Raw genomic sequence first — 19,061 nt, forward strand, 5'->3', positions numbered from 1 at the left:
CTGATGACAAAGGCTGCACTGTCAAGGTGATTATGACTTCTCTCAGTGGCCAAGCTCTACTGGCCCTTATAAGGATAAAATTTAAGGCCCTGGGCTATGTGAATGAGCAGCACCTCTACACAGCTGGGTTAACCAGATGTGTGGTCTCTCTGGCCTCATTTGAGTCTCGTAGAGAAGTAGGAGAACTTCTCCCTCCTTCATGAATAAAAATCCAAAAAGAATTTAAAACTCAAAAAGGACCTTTAAGAAATTATTAAGTCTCTCTCCACCTCTAAGAAAGACCATACATTGAAGAAACTCTCCTACTTTTGAAGTTACTTGGAGAAAGATTCCACAGATTTCCCCCAATGATAAACCATTGCAATAGCTAACCTGCATTTTCCAGAAATCTGTCTTCTCAGTTGGTCAAAATCTTTTCAGATTAAACCCATTCTCTTGGAGACAGAGACTAGGCAGTGAATATTAAAATAATTTAAAATGTGAAGTTCCAAAAGACCTTTAAAGTGCTGATTTTGCATTTTGGGTTTTACTTTTAATGGTAAAAATAAGCCTCCGAGATCCCTATGTCCACCTTTGACACAGGGTGGGTTGGGGTGGGGGTGTGTCTTCTTAGTGCCATATCCAGCTTTGACATGGGGTGGCTGAGTCGTGGCTGCTAGTTCGACCCCATCCAGAGAAGAGAGGCTAGCAATCAGGTGCTCTGGTCAGCGTGGTTCCTGTGAGAAGTGACTCTCCCATGAACCCAAGCGTATTGTTCCTCAGAGAATCTTAGATTGTTGGAGCCGCAAAGAACCCTAAGATGAGCTTATTCAGCTTCTTCATTTCACAGGTGAGGAAACTGAACTCCAAGAAGTTAAAAAAAAACTTGCTTTTTTAAACTGCAGGGATGGGCTAATGGCAGAGCCAGGATGACTGAATCCAACTTCCTGACCTCTTGTCCACTAATCTTTCCTAGACACCAGGCTAGGCCCTGCTAATCTCCTTTTGTTCTCAAATAATTAATTTATTAACCTTTGACCTCCTGATAATTGCAGCATGAATTTTCTTTCAATTATCCAGTGTCTACAGATATAATGAATGTCATATATTACTGAAATACTTGATTATGGCATTTTAAAACTGGGGTCCAAGTTAACACCAACAAGTGGCTACAGTAATATGTCTGTTAAGAAGAAAAAAAAAAAGTCAGTTGCTTCAGGAGAGAAAGGCATGTAATGATCCCTTAAAGTTCCTTTTTTTCCTCACATATTTTTCTTTTCTTTATTATGATCTTTGAGTTTAGCAATATCCTAGATGCTTCCTTTAATTGGTGTCAGTACTTTCTTTAGAGGACCTGGTACAGAGAGAAAGGCAGTTTTTTTGGTTTTTTTTTAATTTTCTTCCCATCCTACTCCCTTTGGGGACTATTTTAGCTGTTCTCACCAATTGTAATTGTTTGTAGTAATTTTCAGACTTACTATATATTTCTATTTTGCATCATGTTCAGAATCCAAGCATGTGAAGCAAGAGAAATGAGGATTTCATTTATGGAGTCACGACCCTTGGGTGAATTTTCTCATCCTATTTAGAAATAATCCAGGAATCATAATTTCAACCTGTGTCAAGATAGATTCCTGGAATATATCTGCAGGTGGATAGCGCAAAAGGCGGAAAAAAAAGATTCCTGGAATAAAACATATTCTTTTCCACAATCATACACCATAGAGAAAGATTTCTTAGGGAAGAAATGAGCAAAAGTTAGAGGGGTACAAGAGCAGCAATGAAGAGATGTGCTCCATAGTAAACATTAGGTCCTTCGCTGCTGACTCCAACCAAACTTTCTACAACTCTTAAAGGATATATATAACGAAAGCTCCTTGTATTCGCCAACTGCTAGTACTTCTTAGAGTTTTTAATATAAAGACTCTTAAGGGGAAGCCCCTTCTCACGGTGTAGGCAAGTCTCTTGACAACTCCATTCAACTCCATTCTAGTATCTAGTGTTTTCCCACCATTTGAAATCATTTGTAATTATTCAGTATGGTTACAACATAAATATTTATTTTTCACAAGAGAAGATACAAATATTAGTTTAGCTTTTAACTTGAACCTGCATTGGGCTTCTCCTTATTCTTCATCACTTTGAAGATAAAATTCGAAAAAGCCTGGATGTTATTTTATTTTTTTGTCTTAAAGTCAGATTTTCAATTTGCATCAGAATGATTACATGAGTGTTTGTGTGAGGCAGAACCAAACGCACATGGTTTGGTGTTTTTATAACATTGGCTGTGCTTTCTTTGCCTTTTAGATTGTGATACAGGTTCCAGCCCTTGGGGACAGTAGTGGTTGGCCAGATGGTTATGAAGATCTGGAGTCAGGTGATAATGGATTTCCGGGAGATATGGATGAAGGAGATGCTTCCCTGTTCACCCGACCTGAAATCGTGGTGGTATGTGTTTGTTATCAGTAGGGGGATTGTGGAAAATGCTGTCTATTTGTTGGCTTTAGTTAGGGACTATCTGAAAATAAAATCAGATGTTAAAGGCCAAAGCTCATGAAGCTACAGGGCCTTCATCCTTCATATGACTGTCATTAATCTTCCTGTGGGTTGTTTTTTCCAGTTTAATTGCAGCCTGCAGCAGGTGAGGAACCCCAGCAGCTTCCAGGAACAGCCCCACGGAAACATCACCTTCAACATGGAGCTATATAACACTGACCTCTTTTTGGTGCCCTCCCAGGGGGTCTTCTCTGTGCCAGAGAATGGACACGTTTATGTTGAGGTGAGACCTGAAAGTTAGCCTTGACCTTTTAGGTTAGTGCTGGGCTATAGTTCCTTAGACATCAGCTAAAATACCCTGTACAGACCTCTTCCTGTCCTACCTCACAGACCTTCACCAGGTCTGATGAGGGATTGGCTCAGAGAACGCTTCCAGACTGACTTCTGACCAAAGCAGGAAATTTCAAGATTTAATACATTATGCTAAGTGAAGACAGTATTTTGTAGATGAATGTTAAAAAAAAAAAAAAAATTGGCAAGTGTGAATTCTACTGGTAAAGCCCTGTCCTTTGCTTTTGGAACAGTAGTTCAGTAGTTGCAGTGTTAGAGTTAACCATGGAATATTTCAAAACCACCTCATATGTTATCTTTTATTTCTTTTTTTTCCCTGCACAGTCCCCTTAGCCCCCAGCATGGTAGCCAAATCTCTGTGGGTCCGTGCCGCCACTGAAACTGACTTGTTATCTTTTAAATTGCACTCACTTTTAAGTGAAATGCTATGTGCTGTTATAACTCATGACATTTTTTTTCTAGATCATGCTCTAAGTATCTGTATAAACTTATTAAAACTATTTCCTATGTATAATGTTAATAATCATGTGCAGCCTAAATCTGGAATCTGGAGTGACTACAAAATATTAGGCAGTGGCGGTAATAATGAAATAACAACATCTAACATTTGCTGCAGATTTATTATGTGCCAAACATAGTTGTAAGTATTGCAGCAGTTAGTTAACTCTTTAGAGCCATCCTATAAGGGAGGCTAATAATATCTTCATTTTATGGATGAGAAAATTGGGCACAAATTTGTCTGAGGCCACACAGCTGGTACTAGTGGAGTTCAGATTCAGTGCTCGTAGGCCGTGTGACTCCAGAGCTCTGACTGTTCTTCGCTGGATACGACTATCACTTATCTCCAAAGTGCCATTTGAAAGGGGAGAAAACATAACGTCTTATCAATGCAAACATCCAGGTTCAGAGAGTGGATTCTAGAAAAGATAAAAGTCCTTATGGCACCAGGATGTCTGCTGTTTCTTGTGCCCTGGGTACAACCTTTCATGTTTCAACCTTAGTGTTTCAAGTGGGCATATCATCTGTTGGTCTTATGGGAAGGTCCTCATCTAATGAGCTGGTTTTGGTGCTGAGCTGCAAGCTCAGCTTCATAGTGGGAGGGGTGAGAAGCTTAAAGGGTCAAAGTGGGATACTTCCATATGTTAAAAGTGACTTTGGTGCACGTGTTTCTGTTTTGGAAAGACAAATAACTCTCCCATTTGCACTGACTCTGGGACAGAGCCCACTGGCGCTAGATGTTTTCCTTGATCATATGGATTCTGCCCCACCCCCATTATGAGAGTTCTCTTTCTTTGAGCACACCTTCTTTCTCCATTGGGGAAAATATACTGCCTTCTACATGCTTTTCCTAAGCCAAGACGGCTGTTTTTCTCTTGCTTTTCTGGCTGTACAGTTCACATGGGCAGTTGGTCAACAGCTCCCTATTGCGCTGTGGATTTCAGGGGTGCTGCATAATTGCAGATTGTTCTTTTCCAAATCTATGCCTGGCTTTGCTGATTTATGCTAATCAGTGGTCAATCGTCCTCCTGTACCTTACCCTGGATATTTTGGGTTTTTCCCCCATCCCTCAAATGCTGGCTTACTTGAAACGTGTTATTGGTAGTTTTTTTTTTTCCATTCTTGTTTTCCCATTTATACCTTTTCATATATCACCTATATTTCTCATAGTTTATCCTCTATTCCCTCTACACCATACAGTCCCTTTCATAATCCAAGTTAACAGTGTTGCCACCTGTTCATTGGTCATCTCCAGGTGACTATTGGTCACATAATGGCAGTTTTCTTTTGGTTCATTTGTCTTGGGGAATTTACAAACCCAGTTGTTAATAACCCAAAATTTTAAATCTAGAATACTACTACTACTAATAGGTAGCATTTATTGACACTCTGGGAACTGTGTTGTTTGCATGTAACTTTTACTTTGCTAATTTTCACAATTATGATATCTTGTGGATATTCATGTTCTCATTCTGTAGGTGAGTAAACTGAGTCTTGGTGCCCAGCACGTGAGCAGGAGAGCATGTGATTTTTATGAGCTCATCTCACTGCAAAGCCTGTAGTCCTTCTACTCATTTCTGGTCTAAAAGTAAAATCTTTTTTAGTAAAAGATTTGCTGATAGTTTATATATATAAACTATATATACATACAATATATTAAAAAATAATGTATATTTTTTCCCTCTGCTACAAAGGTATCCCTTTTTGGGATACCTTAGACATTCTGTCACTACATACTTTCTTTTGAGATTAGAGAAGAGATTTGCAGTCCCTCTGTTACACATTTTGGCATGTGGTTTCTGAGTTCATGTTAAACGGCAGTTTTTGGTAATAGCACATATGTAATTTGCCACCTTTCCAAGATAGAATATCTTGTTTTTCAGAAGTATTGCAAAAATACTGAAGTGTTAGTATTTACAGAATGTCACCACAGTGACATTATCAGAATCCTCTTCATTAGCATCTTCATTGTTGAGCGTCCTGCAGTTAACCACCCTGTAGGAATCTTTCACGACAGTGCTGCGGATTCAAAGCCCCATGTGATGTCAGGGGTTTCCCTTGGGTATCTCAGCGTGGAAAGTCTGTTTCTATCTCCATGTCTTTTGAAATGATTCTGCGGCTGTTGGTCTATGGGTAAGGACTAGCTGTTTCTACAAGTGTTTAAGTTTATTTTGATCCTAAATTTAGTCAAAGAATGAGGCATAGCAGGGAGGGGCAGTTCATGCAGTGATCCACGTGTCACCAAATGGAGAATCTACTCTGGTCTGGGGATTTTAGCTAAGTTCAGGATAGTTGAAGTTTGAATTCTGTTTACACTTGGCTAAACATTACTTCCTGTTTCTAAAGAAAAGAACCTTAACAAAATTTGGACGTAGCCCATACAAATGTTTTCAAAGGGGGAAGTATAAATGAGTCGGAAACGTTTCCCGATTAGATTTCCCCTAAACTACCCCTGGGCTTATGGAGTGAAGGGGGAGGACTTGGCAAGGCTGATTTGGATCTGTGAGCAGCTGGGACACTTTACCAGGCCCATGATGGCCTCCAGGTTGCACCGTCACTGACACCCAGCACCGGGGCCAGCTCTGCCTTCTCGCCGATGAAGCAGGACTCTCATCAGGCTTACTCTGACTATTTGCAGTTTAGAAGCTCAGTCTTCCTGTCTAGGTTAAATAGATTTTGCCACTGAACTCTATTTTTTGGTCAATTTTAAAAAAGAGCTTAGCTTATAAGTGTTGTACTATTAAAACATTGGGGACTTTGCCTATTGGTGTTTTATTTGCTTTGGAAAATCCACTTTAAATGCAAAATATGTTTTTATTTTTAGCTCTCAGAGGACTTATTGGGATGTGGAAGAGACTTACTTATCTTGTATTTGAATCTAAGGGACTAACATTTGAAAGAAATAATTCACTGTTACCATCTATATCAAATTGAAATGGAAAATGTCTTTTTCAACGTGTGTGTGTTACTTTTGTAATTAGAAAGAAGGCTGTAACTATGTTATGAAGATAAAGCAGCGTGTCATCTGAAGGGCTGTCTTGGCATATGGTCCTTGTGCCTAAAGTGAAAGTGAGATGCTAACTCATTTCCTAATTCATCTTTCTGTTCTTTCGTAGGTATCTGTTACTAAGGCTGAACAAGAACTGGGATTTGCCATCCAAACGTGCTTTATCTCTCCATATTCAAACCCTGATAGGATGTCTCATTACACCATTATTGAGAATATTTGTCCTAAAGATGAATCTGTGAAATTCTACAGTCCCAAGAGAGTGCACTTTCCTGTCCCGCAAGCCGACATGGATAAGAAGCGATTCAGCTTTGTCTTCAAGCCCGTCTTCAACACCTCACTGCTCTTTCTACAGTGTGAGCTGACGCTATGTACCAAGATGGAGAAGCACCCCCAGAAGTTGCCTAAGGTTTGTGGGCCTTCATCCATTCGGATGGTTATTTTGGCATTTTTAGGTGAGGCAGAAAAGTTTAATCCCAAGGTCTTGCAGGTTGAGGTTTTTTGTTTTGGAACTGCCCAACTGAAGTATTAAAGTCAGTATTAGCAGGGAACTGTGAGTTGTATGGAGTCTTAGATAATAAATCCTGACAGCATGATTTTCTTTTTTCCATGCGTGCTACTTAGTAGTACCTTACGAGTGATAAATCAGGACACTTTTCCATGGAGGGAGATTTCTGGCTTTATCTTTGCTTTTCAGATAGTTTGCAGTGCCAAAAATACAGCAAGCCGAAAGGACAAGTTCATTGTGAGAATTAATTTTTCCAGGTCCTGCTGGGACTGGCATTGTCATTGTTTTTTAACCTTTTCTGTGTGAATTATAAAGTTGACTTGTCTCAAGGAGACTTCTAGGGGAAACTAACAAATATTTTAGCTTTCCTCAGTTTCATATCAGTTCATCATATTTGCTTCCTGTCACTCTCCAGATTGAATGTTCTGTTGCCATAACAAAAAGCAGAACCATTTGACCTTGGTGGAATGCGTTTGATAGGGGTAATCTGCAAGGTTAACTATGATACCCACTAGGTTGGTCTTGTATATGAAAGGCATCTTCTACCGTAGTTTTGTTTCTGTGATCTGCCATAATTATGTGTAATTTCATACGTGCATTTATTCTGTGGCTATCTCACACAGAGTAAACTGATTTCCAGTCCTTTCATAGTCATATATCAATGTCTGAAAGGCTAAGAATCAAGCAGTATTATTAATAATGTATGTATGGAATTTTCTCATTTAACTCACAGATTTTAAGTCTTAGGTATGGAGGTAGGAGGAAAAACCATCATTTCCAAATAGATTACAATTGATCTGAATTCCTTGCATCATTATATTCCCCTGGGCATCCTTTGGGCATCCTTTTCTCTGATAACACCCAAGAGAATTTTGTTTGCATATGAAAATAGAGCAGATATGATCATAATCATTGGGGAGCACATATACAGTGATTTAGACTATATTCCTAGGTTTGCTGTTGTGGCAGTGATGCCTTAGCCTTGTGGGCATTCACCATCAGGGCTGGGGCTTAGTGGACAGTGGTAGAGAACCGTGAGGAGCTTCATGTGTGGCTGTGGGACCAGCTGCTTCCTGTGGGCAGAAGGGTAACATTTAAGGGTTAGAGGTCTTGGAGGGGAGGGCTAGCAGTTACCAGGGATCTTTGCTGTGGCTTTGGCTGTTGCTTCTCTCTGACCTGGCCTGGAACAGCCCAGCTTCATGTGTGTTAATCTGGGAAAATTAATCGTAAAGAGAGTTCTAAGCCTCAGGGGATGACACGATGGGATATAACCCTAAACCTCAAGTCGCCCTTTACCCCCAAGGTAAGATAACATGGAAAGAGCCTGGGACTGAGAAGGAAGCTCTGCTGCCACCAGTGGGACTTGAAGTCAGTCTCTGGACCCCTTAGAGCCTGTATTTCCTCATAAACTGTTATAATCATACCTGGCTTCCCTCCTGGGTAGAGGAGCAAATAGGACAGTAGGTACAGTGACAGCCCACCCTTTATCCAGCAGAGGCTTGGATGAGCTGTTACCACTGTCTTCCTGTTTGCTGCTTATAGGTAGTATTTTCACATTTCTATTATTTTCTGAGTGCTTTCTGTGACAATAGAGAGCGCCAAAGAATCTTCTAGGAAGAGGTCTCAGAGATTGTTGAGATCAACCCTGCCCTTTGCTGATGAAACCGAGACCCAGAGAGCAGAGTGTCTTGCCCAGGGTCACACTCCACTGAGTTAAATGCAGAATCATAGACTCTTGCTTAACTGAAGAGCTCAACAGGAAAGTAACAGTAAACTAAAACAGGAAAGCAAAATGCAAATCTTTTCAGTCACCATGCCTCTCCACAGAAAATTTGTTGTTTTTCTTTACAAGAGGGCTCTTGTTAAAAGCTTTTCTCTTTTTGAGGGGGTAAGAGTGGGGCAGTGAGGGTTGTCTTATAAGAAGCGTCTGACTGGCATGTTGCTCAGAGCAGCAATGACAGCAAGGCCTAAAGTCTTTGCTCTTTTGTGTTTGGAGAAGATGAAACTCGATTAGCTTTTTGGGATACCTGCTATAGACTTTTAAAATGATGGCTGTATTAATATGTCTTCTTACCATAGAAGCTGTCATTTACTTTAGAGTTATACCTATTAGGCTGGGCGTGGGTTCATGCCTGTCATCCTAGCACTTTGGGAGGCTGAGGTTGGCAGATTGCTGGGAGTTCGAGACCAGCCTGGTCAGCATAGTGAGACCCCTGTCACTACTATATATATGTTAGCTGGGTGTAGTGGTGCACACCTGTAGTCCCAGCTACTGGGGAGGCTGAGGCAGGAGTATGACTTGAGCCCATGAGGCCAAGGCTGCAGTGAGCCATGATTGTACCACTGTACTCCAGCCTGGGTAACACAGCAAGACCCTGTCTCAAGAAAAATAAAAAAGAATTATACCTATTGATAAGTATAGACAAGAACACAAGGTTATTTTAAAGAAAAAGTGTGGAGTGTGATCATATTTTTTCAAAACTGATGTAGTGGGCCTGAGCATGCTCATTAATAGGTTTGAAGCAGCTGATCTCATGGCTTCCACAACCTGGGCACAGCTCCCCAGGATCTGCATTTTGAAACATTAAAAGCGGATGACCCCGGAAAGTTTAGTTTTACATGAGCCTATACCAGGATTAAAAATGAAACAAACTCAACAACATGATTATCTTATTGGACAAAAATGTAAAATCTGTCACCTTCATAATGCAATATAGACAGTCCCCATACAACCATTCTGTTTTTCAATCTAAGTATTCAATAAATTATGTGAGCTATTCAACACTTTGTTATGAAATAAGCTTTGTGTTACATGATTTATCCAGCTGTAGGTTAATGTAAGTGTTCTGAGCATGTTTAAAGTAGGCTGGACTAAGCTGTGTTGTTCGGTACTTTAGGTGTATTAAACGCATTTTCAACTTAGTGATATTTTCAGTTTACAGTGGGTTTGTCAAAATGTAACCTCATCATAAGTTGAGGAGCATCTTTATGGGAAATTTCCCACAATCACCAATCACAAACATGAACCGTGTATATGAAGCCCAGCTTGGTGAGGACCAACACTAGGCATATAGTTTTTCTGTTTTTCAAACTAACACTAAAATGTTTAGTTTTGTGAGAAGAAGGGGAGGGGGAGGACAATATTGAGACGCTATCCAGTGATATTTGCATCTTCAGGTACAACCAAAAATCCACTGGGCCTGCTGTGATATCTCCCAGGTTATTTGGTGTTCTCTGAAAAACACCCACCTTCTTGCTTTTCTGTAGTGAACAGCTGTGTGCTGTCTGATAAAAGGCCACAGGACAGCTGTGCAGGTAGAGCTGGTGAAGGCACTTTTGAGCGGCCCCTGATAATGTGCTTTGTTCTGCCTCTCTGCAGTGTGTGCCTCCTGACGAAGCCTGCACCTCGTTGGACGCCTCGATAATCTGGGCCATGATGCAGAATAAGAAGACGTTCACCAAGCCCCTTGCTGTGATCCACCATGAAGCAGAATCTAAAGGTGTGCTTTGGGAGGCACGATCAGAGCATGGGGCCTGAGCTCTGCTTGTTAAGAAGACCCAATATTGTAAATCAAAGTCCAGCTTTATTCACAAGATAACTAAAGGGCCAATTAGTTACTTTAGAAGACCATTCTTTGCCCGAAGAGTCTTTTCTTTAGCTGGTTCTCTTACAGCCATTATGGCTTAGTTGTAAGTAATCTATTTGAAAATGATTTCCTCTGTAAAAAGAATCAGGTCTAGGTTATTCCTGTCATAAGGTCACTCTCCCTTGCATTCAGATATGCTTCCTTGAGTATGCAAAAAAGGGTTCTAATTAGTCCCATGTCCCGGAAATTGCACACAATCCACAATTCATCTTTCTGTGATCTACTACTAAAGGTTATGCTGGCTATAACCTATTGTATTGCTTTATCAAAATTGCAGATGCCTTTGAGAATATGTGAACATTATTCATCTTAGGTGTAACAGATGAGAACCACTGCCCAAATGCATCTTAAAATTCAGTTTTCAGAATTTTGCACAATCACATTTGTTGCTTGGAGCCAAGCATGCCTCTTTCTCCACAAGCAGGAACATTCAGCAAGCTGTATCTTCTGTGAGAAAAGGAAGGATGTGCCCTAAGGGGTGTGGCGTCAGTACCTGAGAGGACAGGCAGGGCAGAGCCAGACCTGGCATGGGCCTGGCCAGCCAGAGCAGCAGAGAGGCAGAACTGGGCCCTAACAAATGTTAGGAGTGGATATGAGGCCCTGTGGGCGGTGAGAAGAGCATCTGACAAGGACCCGCATCACAGCTCCAAGGGGTATAAACAAGCAAGGACGTACCAGGCAGCTGTCAGCATCTGAGGGGTGGAACCAAATGTCACATGGGACATCTAGGCAATTACAGTTGTCACCATCTAGAAACACTGATATCTAAGGGTGTCAAACTGAGAGAAGGCTGGGAGAGTGAAAGTGGATTCCAAGCGGGGTTAGATATTTCAGGGTTAGAGCTACAGGCTGGCTCTCGCCACTCTGAGGGGCACAGAGGAGCCTGGGCACCAAGGGCCTTGACAAAAGCCAGCACACTGTCTGGCTCCAGTTTCAGGGCATTAGCTGGAAGACCTGCTGGGTGGTGCTGACACCAGATCTAGGGTTTGGGGTGGCCCTGGGATGGCATTCCTGATCTGAGTGTGTTGGATTGGGATTTGGCAAGACTAGGCAGCAGGGGTGACCCCTGGACAGTGGGCAGAACCTACCAGAACAGAGGCATGCAGGTACTGTCTAGTGTCTTATTGGTTGACTAACCTTTGTGAAAACAGCTGTGCCACTCCAATTGTGATATCTGGTGGTGGCATCTGCCCCCTTCCTATGAATGAATGTGCTCCCTCAAAATGGCGGAAGAGTATAGGTGGCAGGCACACTGGATTGGAGCTGGGATCCTAAGGCACTGCTTTTAGCTTTCTCTGCTAACTGGCTGTGGGACATTGGAGAACCCGCCCTACCACCAGCTCTTTGGGTTTCATTTTCTCTATCTGGAAAGGAGAGGTTTGGACTGGGTGACTTCCAAAAGGTCCTTTCAGTTGTAATACTCAACTATGCTGTTTGAAGAAGCAAAATAATCTTTAATTCATTTTCCTGGCCGTCCTAAAGTTGATGTGAAGTGTACATGAGATGTTCTCGGCAACATTTTTGTTGTTGTTTGTTTTACTTTTATTGATTGGTTTTCAACCATTTGAAAGTTATAACAGACGCAGTCTTTATATAAATGGATGGTCCAAATAGTTCCTTTTTATTGGGTTCAGGAGAAAGAAATAAGAATATAAATTGTGTTGCAGAGTAATCACAATTGGGCAGCAGCTGGCTCCGTTTTGTACTATGAAAGTGGTTTTGTTACCAGAAAGGAGTCCCAATTCAGACTCTGATAGACGGTTCTTAGATTTCACCCAAGAAAGAATTTGGGGATGGGTCCACAGAGTAAAGTGAAAGCAAGTTTATTAGAGACGTAAAGAAACAAAAGAATCGCTACTCCATAGGCAGAGCAGCCCCGGAGGCTGCTGGTTGCTATTTTTATGGTTATTTGTTGATCATATGCTAAACAAGGGGTGGGTAATTCATGAGTTGTCCTAGAAAGGAGCAGGCAATTCCCAGAACTAGGGTTCCTCCCCTTTTTAGACCATATAGGGTAACCTCTAGGCTTTGCTATGACATTTGTAAACCGTCATGGTGCTGGTGAGAGTGTCTTTTAGCATGCTAAAGTACTATAATTAGTGTATAATGAGCAGTGAGGACAACCAGAGTCACTGTCATTGCCGTCTCGGTTTTGGCGGTTTTTGGCCAGTTTCGGCCGGCTTCTTTACTGCATCCTGCTTTATCAGCGGGGTCTTTATGACCTGTATCTTGTGACCTTCTCTCTCATCCTGTGCCTGAGACTGCCTAACCTCCTGGGAATGCAGCCCAACAGGCCTCGGCCTCATTTTACCCAGCCCTATTCAAGGTAGAGTCGCTCTGGTTCAAATGTCTCTGATAATTTAACAATAAGAGCAGCTACCTCGGATTCCATCTGTTACTCGTAACTATTTTGAGAGAGGTAATTCTGCTAGTAATTGAAGGCAGCAGCTAGCTTTTTCCCATGCCAGACGATAATTAGGCATTAATATTGCCGCAGTATAACTTCCAGCAATTCATCCATTCTTCTTCTGAGCCTGGTGACATTTTTCTAAGTAATTTCTCTTGCAAATTAGGTAATTACTTTTATTTAAGCTTAGTATAATTGTACTGAAAGTTCAATGTTTTCTTGTGTAAAAGTTCAAGAGGAAAGTTTTACCAAATATCAAAGCAATTTTATGAGATTTGCTAATTGAGACTAGATTTTAGTTGAGAAGCATGTGGGTGAAGAAAGTTTATTACTTAGGTTTGTTAAATAAATCGAGGCGGTTAAACTGTAGGCCAGCTTCCCAAGGGCTGTATGCAAATTTGCTTTCTAATTTTGCGCTGACTGGGGTAAGTTTTCTGGCAGGTTTCAGCTGTGTGTGACTCCTCTCACCTTTTACGTTTATTTTCTTTTGACTCTAAATCATTTATCCTCAATGCAGACCACTGGAGTCTCTGCTTTCTGCCGCAAGGTGAATTGGAATAGTCATTTGAAAAGAGACTGTGAGCTGGGCGCAGTGGCTCACGCCTGTAATCCCAGCACTTTGGGAGGCCGAGGCGAGTGGATCACAAGGTCAGGAGTTCAAGACCAGCCTGGCCAACATGGTGAAACCCTGTCTCTACCTTTAAAAAAAAAAAAAAAAAATTAGCCAGGCATTGTGGCACACGCCTGTAATCCCAGCTACTCTTTAGGCTGAGGCAGAGAATTGCCTAAACCTGGGAGGCAGAGGTTGCAGTGAGCCAAGATCGTGCCACTGTACTCCAGCCTGGGGGACAGAGCAAAACTCTGTCTCAAAAAGAAAAGAAAAGAGACTGTGACCATTTGCCTAATCGCTTTGGTTCATTTGAATAATAACAGGTCACGAATGTCCTTCCTGCCAGCTTTATGTCCCTTTATTGTAGAATCTGTGACTTTTTGGGTAAAAATTTCCTAACCAATGGGACGCTTCACTGTGCTTTTACTACATAGGTGCTCTTTGAAGGCCATGCCAAAACTCCAGCTCTCCCTGGTCATTTGGTTCATCTTATTTTTCAACACTTGGATTTTCTGGGACAGCAGATAAAGGTTCTGGTTGGTAACTTCACAGCCAGGCAGAGAGCTGCTCTGTGGCCACCACTGCCAATAGCATTGACATACTTCAGTGTTTCTTCTGTGGACAGAAAAGTAGGCAATCAAGACTATAAAAATGTTTCTGGATTCCTCCTCTGGGCTACTGTTTTTAATGGAACCTTCCTGAGCACATCTTTGCCACTTTTGATCTCTAAGTCCCTTGGGAATCAGTGTTGGGTTAGCATTCTTTTACCATTGAAATTTTAACAATAGATGAAAATTTAAAGCTGATGGTAATGATAGTAATGGAGATGAGGATGATGATCTAACATTTGCTGAGCATTTACTTTGTGCAAGGCTGTGTGCTAAATGCTTTATGTGGATTATTATATTTTATCCTCATAGCACCTCTGTATAGAGATAACTTGGCCAAGGGCACACAACATATAAATGGTGGATCTGGGATTCAAATTCAGGCACTGTGATTCCAGAGCCTGTGCTCTTAAACCCTATGCCTTATTGCAGATAGAGGTTGATTCTAGTTTTTACTGAAAACTAGAATCATGTGCATCTATGTCTTCACACCCCTCTTCCTGCCCCACTTCCTTTTCTTTCTTTCTTTCTTTTTTTTCTTTTCTTTACCTTTTTTTTTTTTTTTTTTTTTTGAGACAAAGTCTCACTCTGTTGCCCAGACTGGAGTGCAGTGGTGCAATCTCGGCTCACTGCAACCTCCACCTCCCAGGTTCAAGTGCTTCTCCTGCCTCAGCCTCCTGAGTAGCTAGGATTACAGGCACCTGCCACCACACCCGGCCAATTTTTGTATTTTTAGTAGAGACGGGGTTTCACCATGTTGCCCAGGCTGATCTCGACCTCCTGACCTCAGGTGATCCACCCACCTCGGCCTCCCAAAGTGCTGGGATTATAGGCATGAGCCACCACGCCTGGCCCACTTCTCCCTTTTCATACCATATCACATTAGTATTCAAGGTAACACCCCAAATACCCTAATGATTATGAACTAAAAGGAAGATGAAGGATTTTAGGAAAAATGTCTGTTCACCCAAAGGATTAAGATGTTGGGAAATGTGTAACCTGTTTAGCAGAGTATTAAAATTCAGAAGTTCTGTGATTTTCAGTAGTAACTCAGAAAGCCCAGAAAACATAAATAGTTTATGCATATTATGGTTTATGACAAAACATTTAAAATAGTTGAGGTGGTGCCATCCTACCCTATTTTCTGAAATTTTGAAGTATAGGCATATTAGTGCTGTTTGCCTTGGATGCTGTGACCACTTTTTACAGCATTTGAGAACACTTGGGCTTATACAGTAAAAATGATTACACCACATCGGTGATGATTTTTTTTAAATTGTGAAAGGGAGGAGTAACCATTTCTCTGAAACAGTGCACATACACAGAAGAGCGTGGATGTGGATGTCAGGAGCAATAAATATCATTCCAAAATTTGCCATGATTTACATACCTATAGATGTGTTTAATTCTTAGCAAGTTAAAGGTTTGAGATACTGAATTTTCTCCGTATTTTCACCACCTAACTTTAAAAAATAAAAATGCCTGCATATCTTGGATACTCAGTAAATGTTAATTTCCTCCCCTTCCTCTCAACCCCTCAGCAAACTAGAGGTTTTTTGGGAAGGGAGGGTTGAGGAAGGGAAAGTTGTGAACGTCAGTTGGAAGTTGATCCAAGAGAGGCATTACTTTTTGGAACACATTTGATCTTTCCAGAATAAAAATACTCTAAAGGACCAGCCAGGTTTTGTCCTCAAGCTGAGGTCGAGGTGAGGGGAAACTGAGTGGAAAGATGGTAGAAATGCTTAATTGACAGACCAGGGCATTCAGTCTCTATCCAAGAAGGGAAGGAGGGATATCATAGAGATTTTTTTTTTTTGACATCGTGTATTTTACATTATTTATTTATTTATTTATTTATTTTTGAGAAGGAATTTCACTCTGTCACCCAGGCTGGAGTGCAGTGGCGCAATCTCGGCTCACTGCAACCTCCACCTCCCGGGTTCAAGTGATTCTCCTGCCTCAGCCTCACAAGTAGCTGGGATTATAGGTGCCTGCCACCACGCCCAGCTAATTTTTGTATTTTTAATAGATACAGGGTTTCACCATGTTGGCCAGGCTTGTCTCAAACTCCTGACCTCAGGTGATCCACCTGCGTCGGCCTCCCAAAGTGCTGGGATTACACGCGTGAGCCACCGCTCCCGGCCAGTATTTTACATTTTAAAACCTTTTTATTTTGAAAAATTTCAAATATATACAAAAATAGAATAAGTCTCAACAATTGCCAATTTATGGTGAATCTTGTTTTATCACTTTCTGTCATCCACTGGATTGTTTTGAAGGAAACCCAGACATTTAATTTAATTTCCTCCATACATATTCCAGTGTGTACCTCTAAAATTTAAGAACCATCAGAAGATCTCAAGCAGGAAACTGATGATTAGGTCATTTTCTTTTTCTAATTTTTTTTTTTTTTGTATTTTTAGTAGAGATGGGGTTTCACAGTGTTAGCCAGGATGGTCTTGATCTCCTGACCTTGTGATCCGCCCGTCTCGGCTTCCCAAGGTGCTGGGATTACAGGCGTGAGCCACCGTGCCCGGCGATTAGGTCATTTAGGAAGGCTACTCTGAAAATGGTGTGAAGGTTGCATTGCTGGGGAAAGTACCCAAGAATAAAATATACATGATATTTGTGGTTATTTATTCAAAAAAACATGGTAGGTATATAGTGGACAAATTATCTTGTCTTTAAGGCCTTTGCAGCCTAGTGCAAAGTTTCTCAATCTCAGTACAATCAGTGTTTGGGCTGGAATACCCTTTGTAGTTGGGGGGCTGCCTGTGTGTTACAGGATGTTAAACAGCATCCCTGGTCTCTACCCACCACATGCTAGTAGCAACACCCTCCCACCACCAGCCCAGTTGTAACCATTCAAAATGTCTCTAGACGTTTCCAAATGTCCCCTGGAATAAAAATCACCCACCGCGTGAGACACACTGGTCTAGTGGCAGGATACAGATAAGTGAACAGGTAATTGCAATGAATATCATAAATATTGAAAGAATCCAGAGAAAGGGTTCAGTTACAGTGATGTCAAGTTAGTAAAAACTCTAACTTAAATGGGGCCTACACAAAGACCTCCTGAGTCTCCAGGAGGAATCTTCCTCTCCCCATTCTTCTCTTTGCCAAATGCCAATAGATGTGGGTACCAGTTGGACGTCTTGTTTCACTGTGGGCCCACTCCGTCCTATAGTGCCTAGTACCAAATTGAACACTAAAGGCCAAAAGCTGTGGTCAGTTACTCATGCATAACCCCAGAAATATCCCGTTTATGAAAACCATGCTGAACAATCTGAAGAGGGGAATTTTGGTTCTAGAGGTATACCAAAATTTGCTCAGCGTATATGAAAAGATTTAATTCAGAACATTGATTATAGTTTGTCCTTTCTGTAAAGAAATCTTTATTGTTACAGTTCTCTTTACAGCAATAGCTAAGATTCCTTTCTTATAATCTTAATCTTATCCTTAAACCAAAAGTAAATATTGTTACGTCCACTCTTTTCCTCTCAGCATGCCAACTCGATGATAGGGTTCCAGTGGAGATCAAGCCATTTTAGGTATACTCAGGGGTTCCTAGGGATTCGGGAAGAGAAAAGTTCGAGGATAGAATCCTTTAACCTCAGTTCTGCAGCCTCTGCTTGTTATTGTTTGTGCACAGAAATCACAAAGAGACTTCACCCAGGGGAAATGAACAACAACTGTTTCCGTTTAGCTCTGTGAGAAGGCTCCTATTTGGGGTGGGGGTAAAGGATTAGATCATAACAGAAATCCATTAAGAATTTTAAAACAATGCCATCCATCACACAGGCCTTACTATAAAACTTAAACTCTTACATGGGAGGTCTCCTTAGGAGAGAGTCATAATTTTTCAACCGCTTGGGGATTCTGAGTGAGAAAGTTTAACCATGGGTGGTTGATTAGATGGAATTATTCCCAGAAGTGTGTATATTTCTTACATGATGCATCTTGTAGCAACCTTTAAATGCCTTTGAACTTAGTTCAGTAATCAAATACTACGTCTTGAAAGGAGGAGAAGTTTTGTGGCTAGATACCCGTCCTTCATAGAGTTCTTGGGAGTTTAAAATGAGACAATATAAGTGAAGGCCAAAGGCTTTTTGTCTATTGCAAAACACCATACAAATGTACAAATGTAAGGCATCGTTGTTATTGGTGCCAATGAGGCTGATGGGACCCAGCTCCCAGGGTAGTGCATTGTGTAGTTATCATAATTAGTGTGTGTTCTGCATACTGAATTAGATTTTCTTAAAAACATGCAATCATTTTTATTTTCTTAGTAATTGTATTTAAGTATAACTTTTGCGTATATCCTCATTCCAGGGCTACTATGTTGCACAACTCCAGGGGGCACCATTCAATTGTGGTGGCTCTGATTCATCCAGTAGCATTCCTTCCCCTAGAGCCAGACATTGATAACTCATGTGGCCAGAATGTTGACCCACCCGTCGGAGATGGTTAATCCTGAGAATTTACAATTCGGTTTTCTTTTACCCTGTCTAGCTTCTTTATTATTATAGACATCAATTCAGATGCTGCTTGTTTGGGTCACATTTTCCCAAGTTCTTTTTGCCTCCCTGTGAATTCAGACACAAGGTGTGTGTTCCTTTTGTAGTGAATGAAAATGGAGATGAAAAGAGAGGTGCTAAACATGTATCACTTTTAATCTCCAAAGAGTAGGGTCAAGGTCTGCAGCAGGACTCAGCACACTTTTTCTGTAAGGGACCAGATAGTGATTATTTTTTATTTGTGGCTCATACAATCCCTGTCTCAATGACTCAACGCTGCTGTTACAGCATGAAAGCAGCCATAGACAGTATGTAAATGAGCATAGCTGTATCCATATAAAACTTCATTTATGGAGTCAATTTGAATTTCATATAATTTTTACATGTCATGAAATATCCTTTTTTGATTTTTAAAAAAATCATTTCAAAATAT

General features: G+C 41.1%; 1 protein-coding gene across 8 annotated transcripts in view; it reads left to right on the forward strand.

Moving 5' to 3' along the window:
- Nucleotides 1–19,061, forward strand: part of TGFBR3 (transforming growth factor beta receptor 3) — a 205,369-nt gene that overhangs the window by 166,666 nt on the left and 19,642 nt on the right. For all 8 annotated transcript variants that reach the window (XM_054476513.2, XM_054476518.2, XM_054476526.2 and 5 more), the window contains exons 11-14: nucleotides 2,287–2,427; nucleotides 2,600–2,758; nucleotides 6,441–6,740; nucleotides 10,219–10,339. In XM_054476513.2, coding sequence (XP_054332488.1) covers nucleotides 2,287–2,427; nucleotides 2,600–2,758; nucleotides 6,441–6,740; nucleotides 10,219–10,339 — 721 coding nt within the window. The remainder of the gene's footprint in view (nucleotides 1–2,286; nucleotides 2,428–2,599; nucleotides 2,759–6,440; nucleotides 6,741–10,218; nucleotides 10,340–19,061) is intronic.

This window comes from Pongo pygmaeus, chromosome 1 (assembly GCF_028885625.2).
Source record: "Pongo pygmaeus isolate AG05252 chromosome 1, NHGRI_mPonPyg2-v2.0_pri, whole genome shotgun sequence".
In the NCBI taxonomy this organism is placed as follows: domain Eukaryota; kingdom Metazoa; phylum Chordata; class Mammalia; order Primates; family Hominidae; genus Pongo; species Pongo pygmaeus.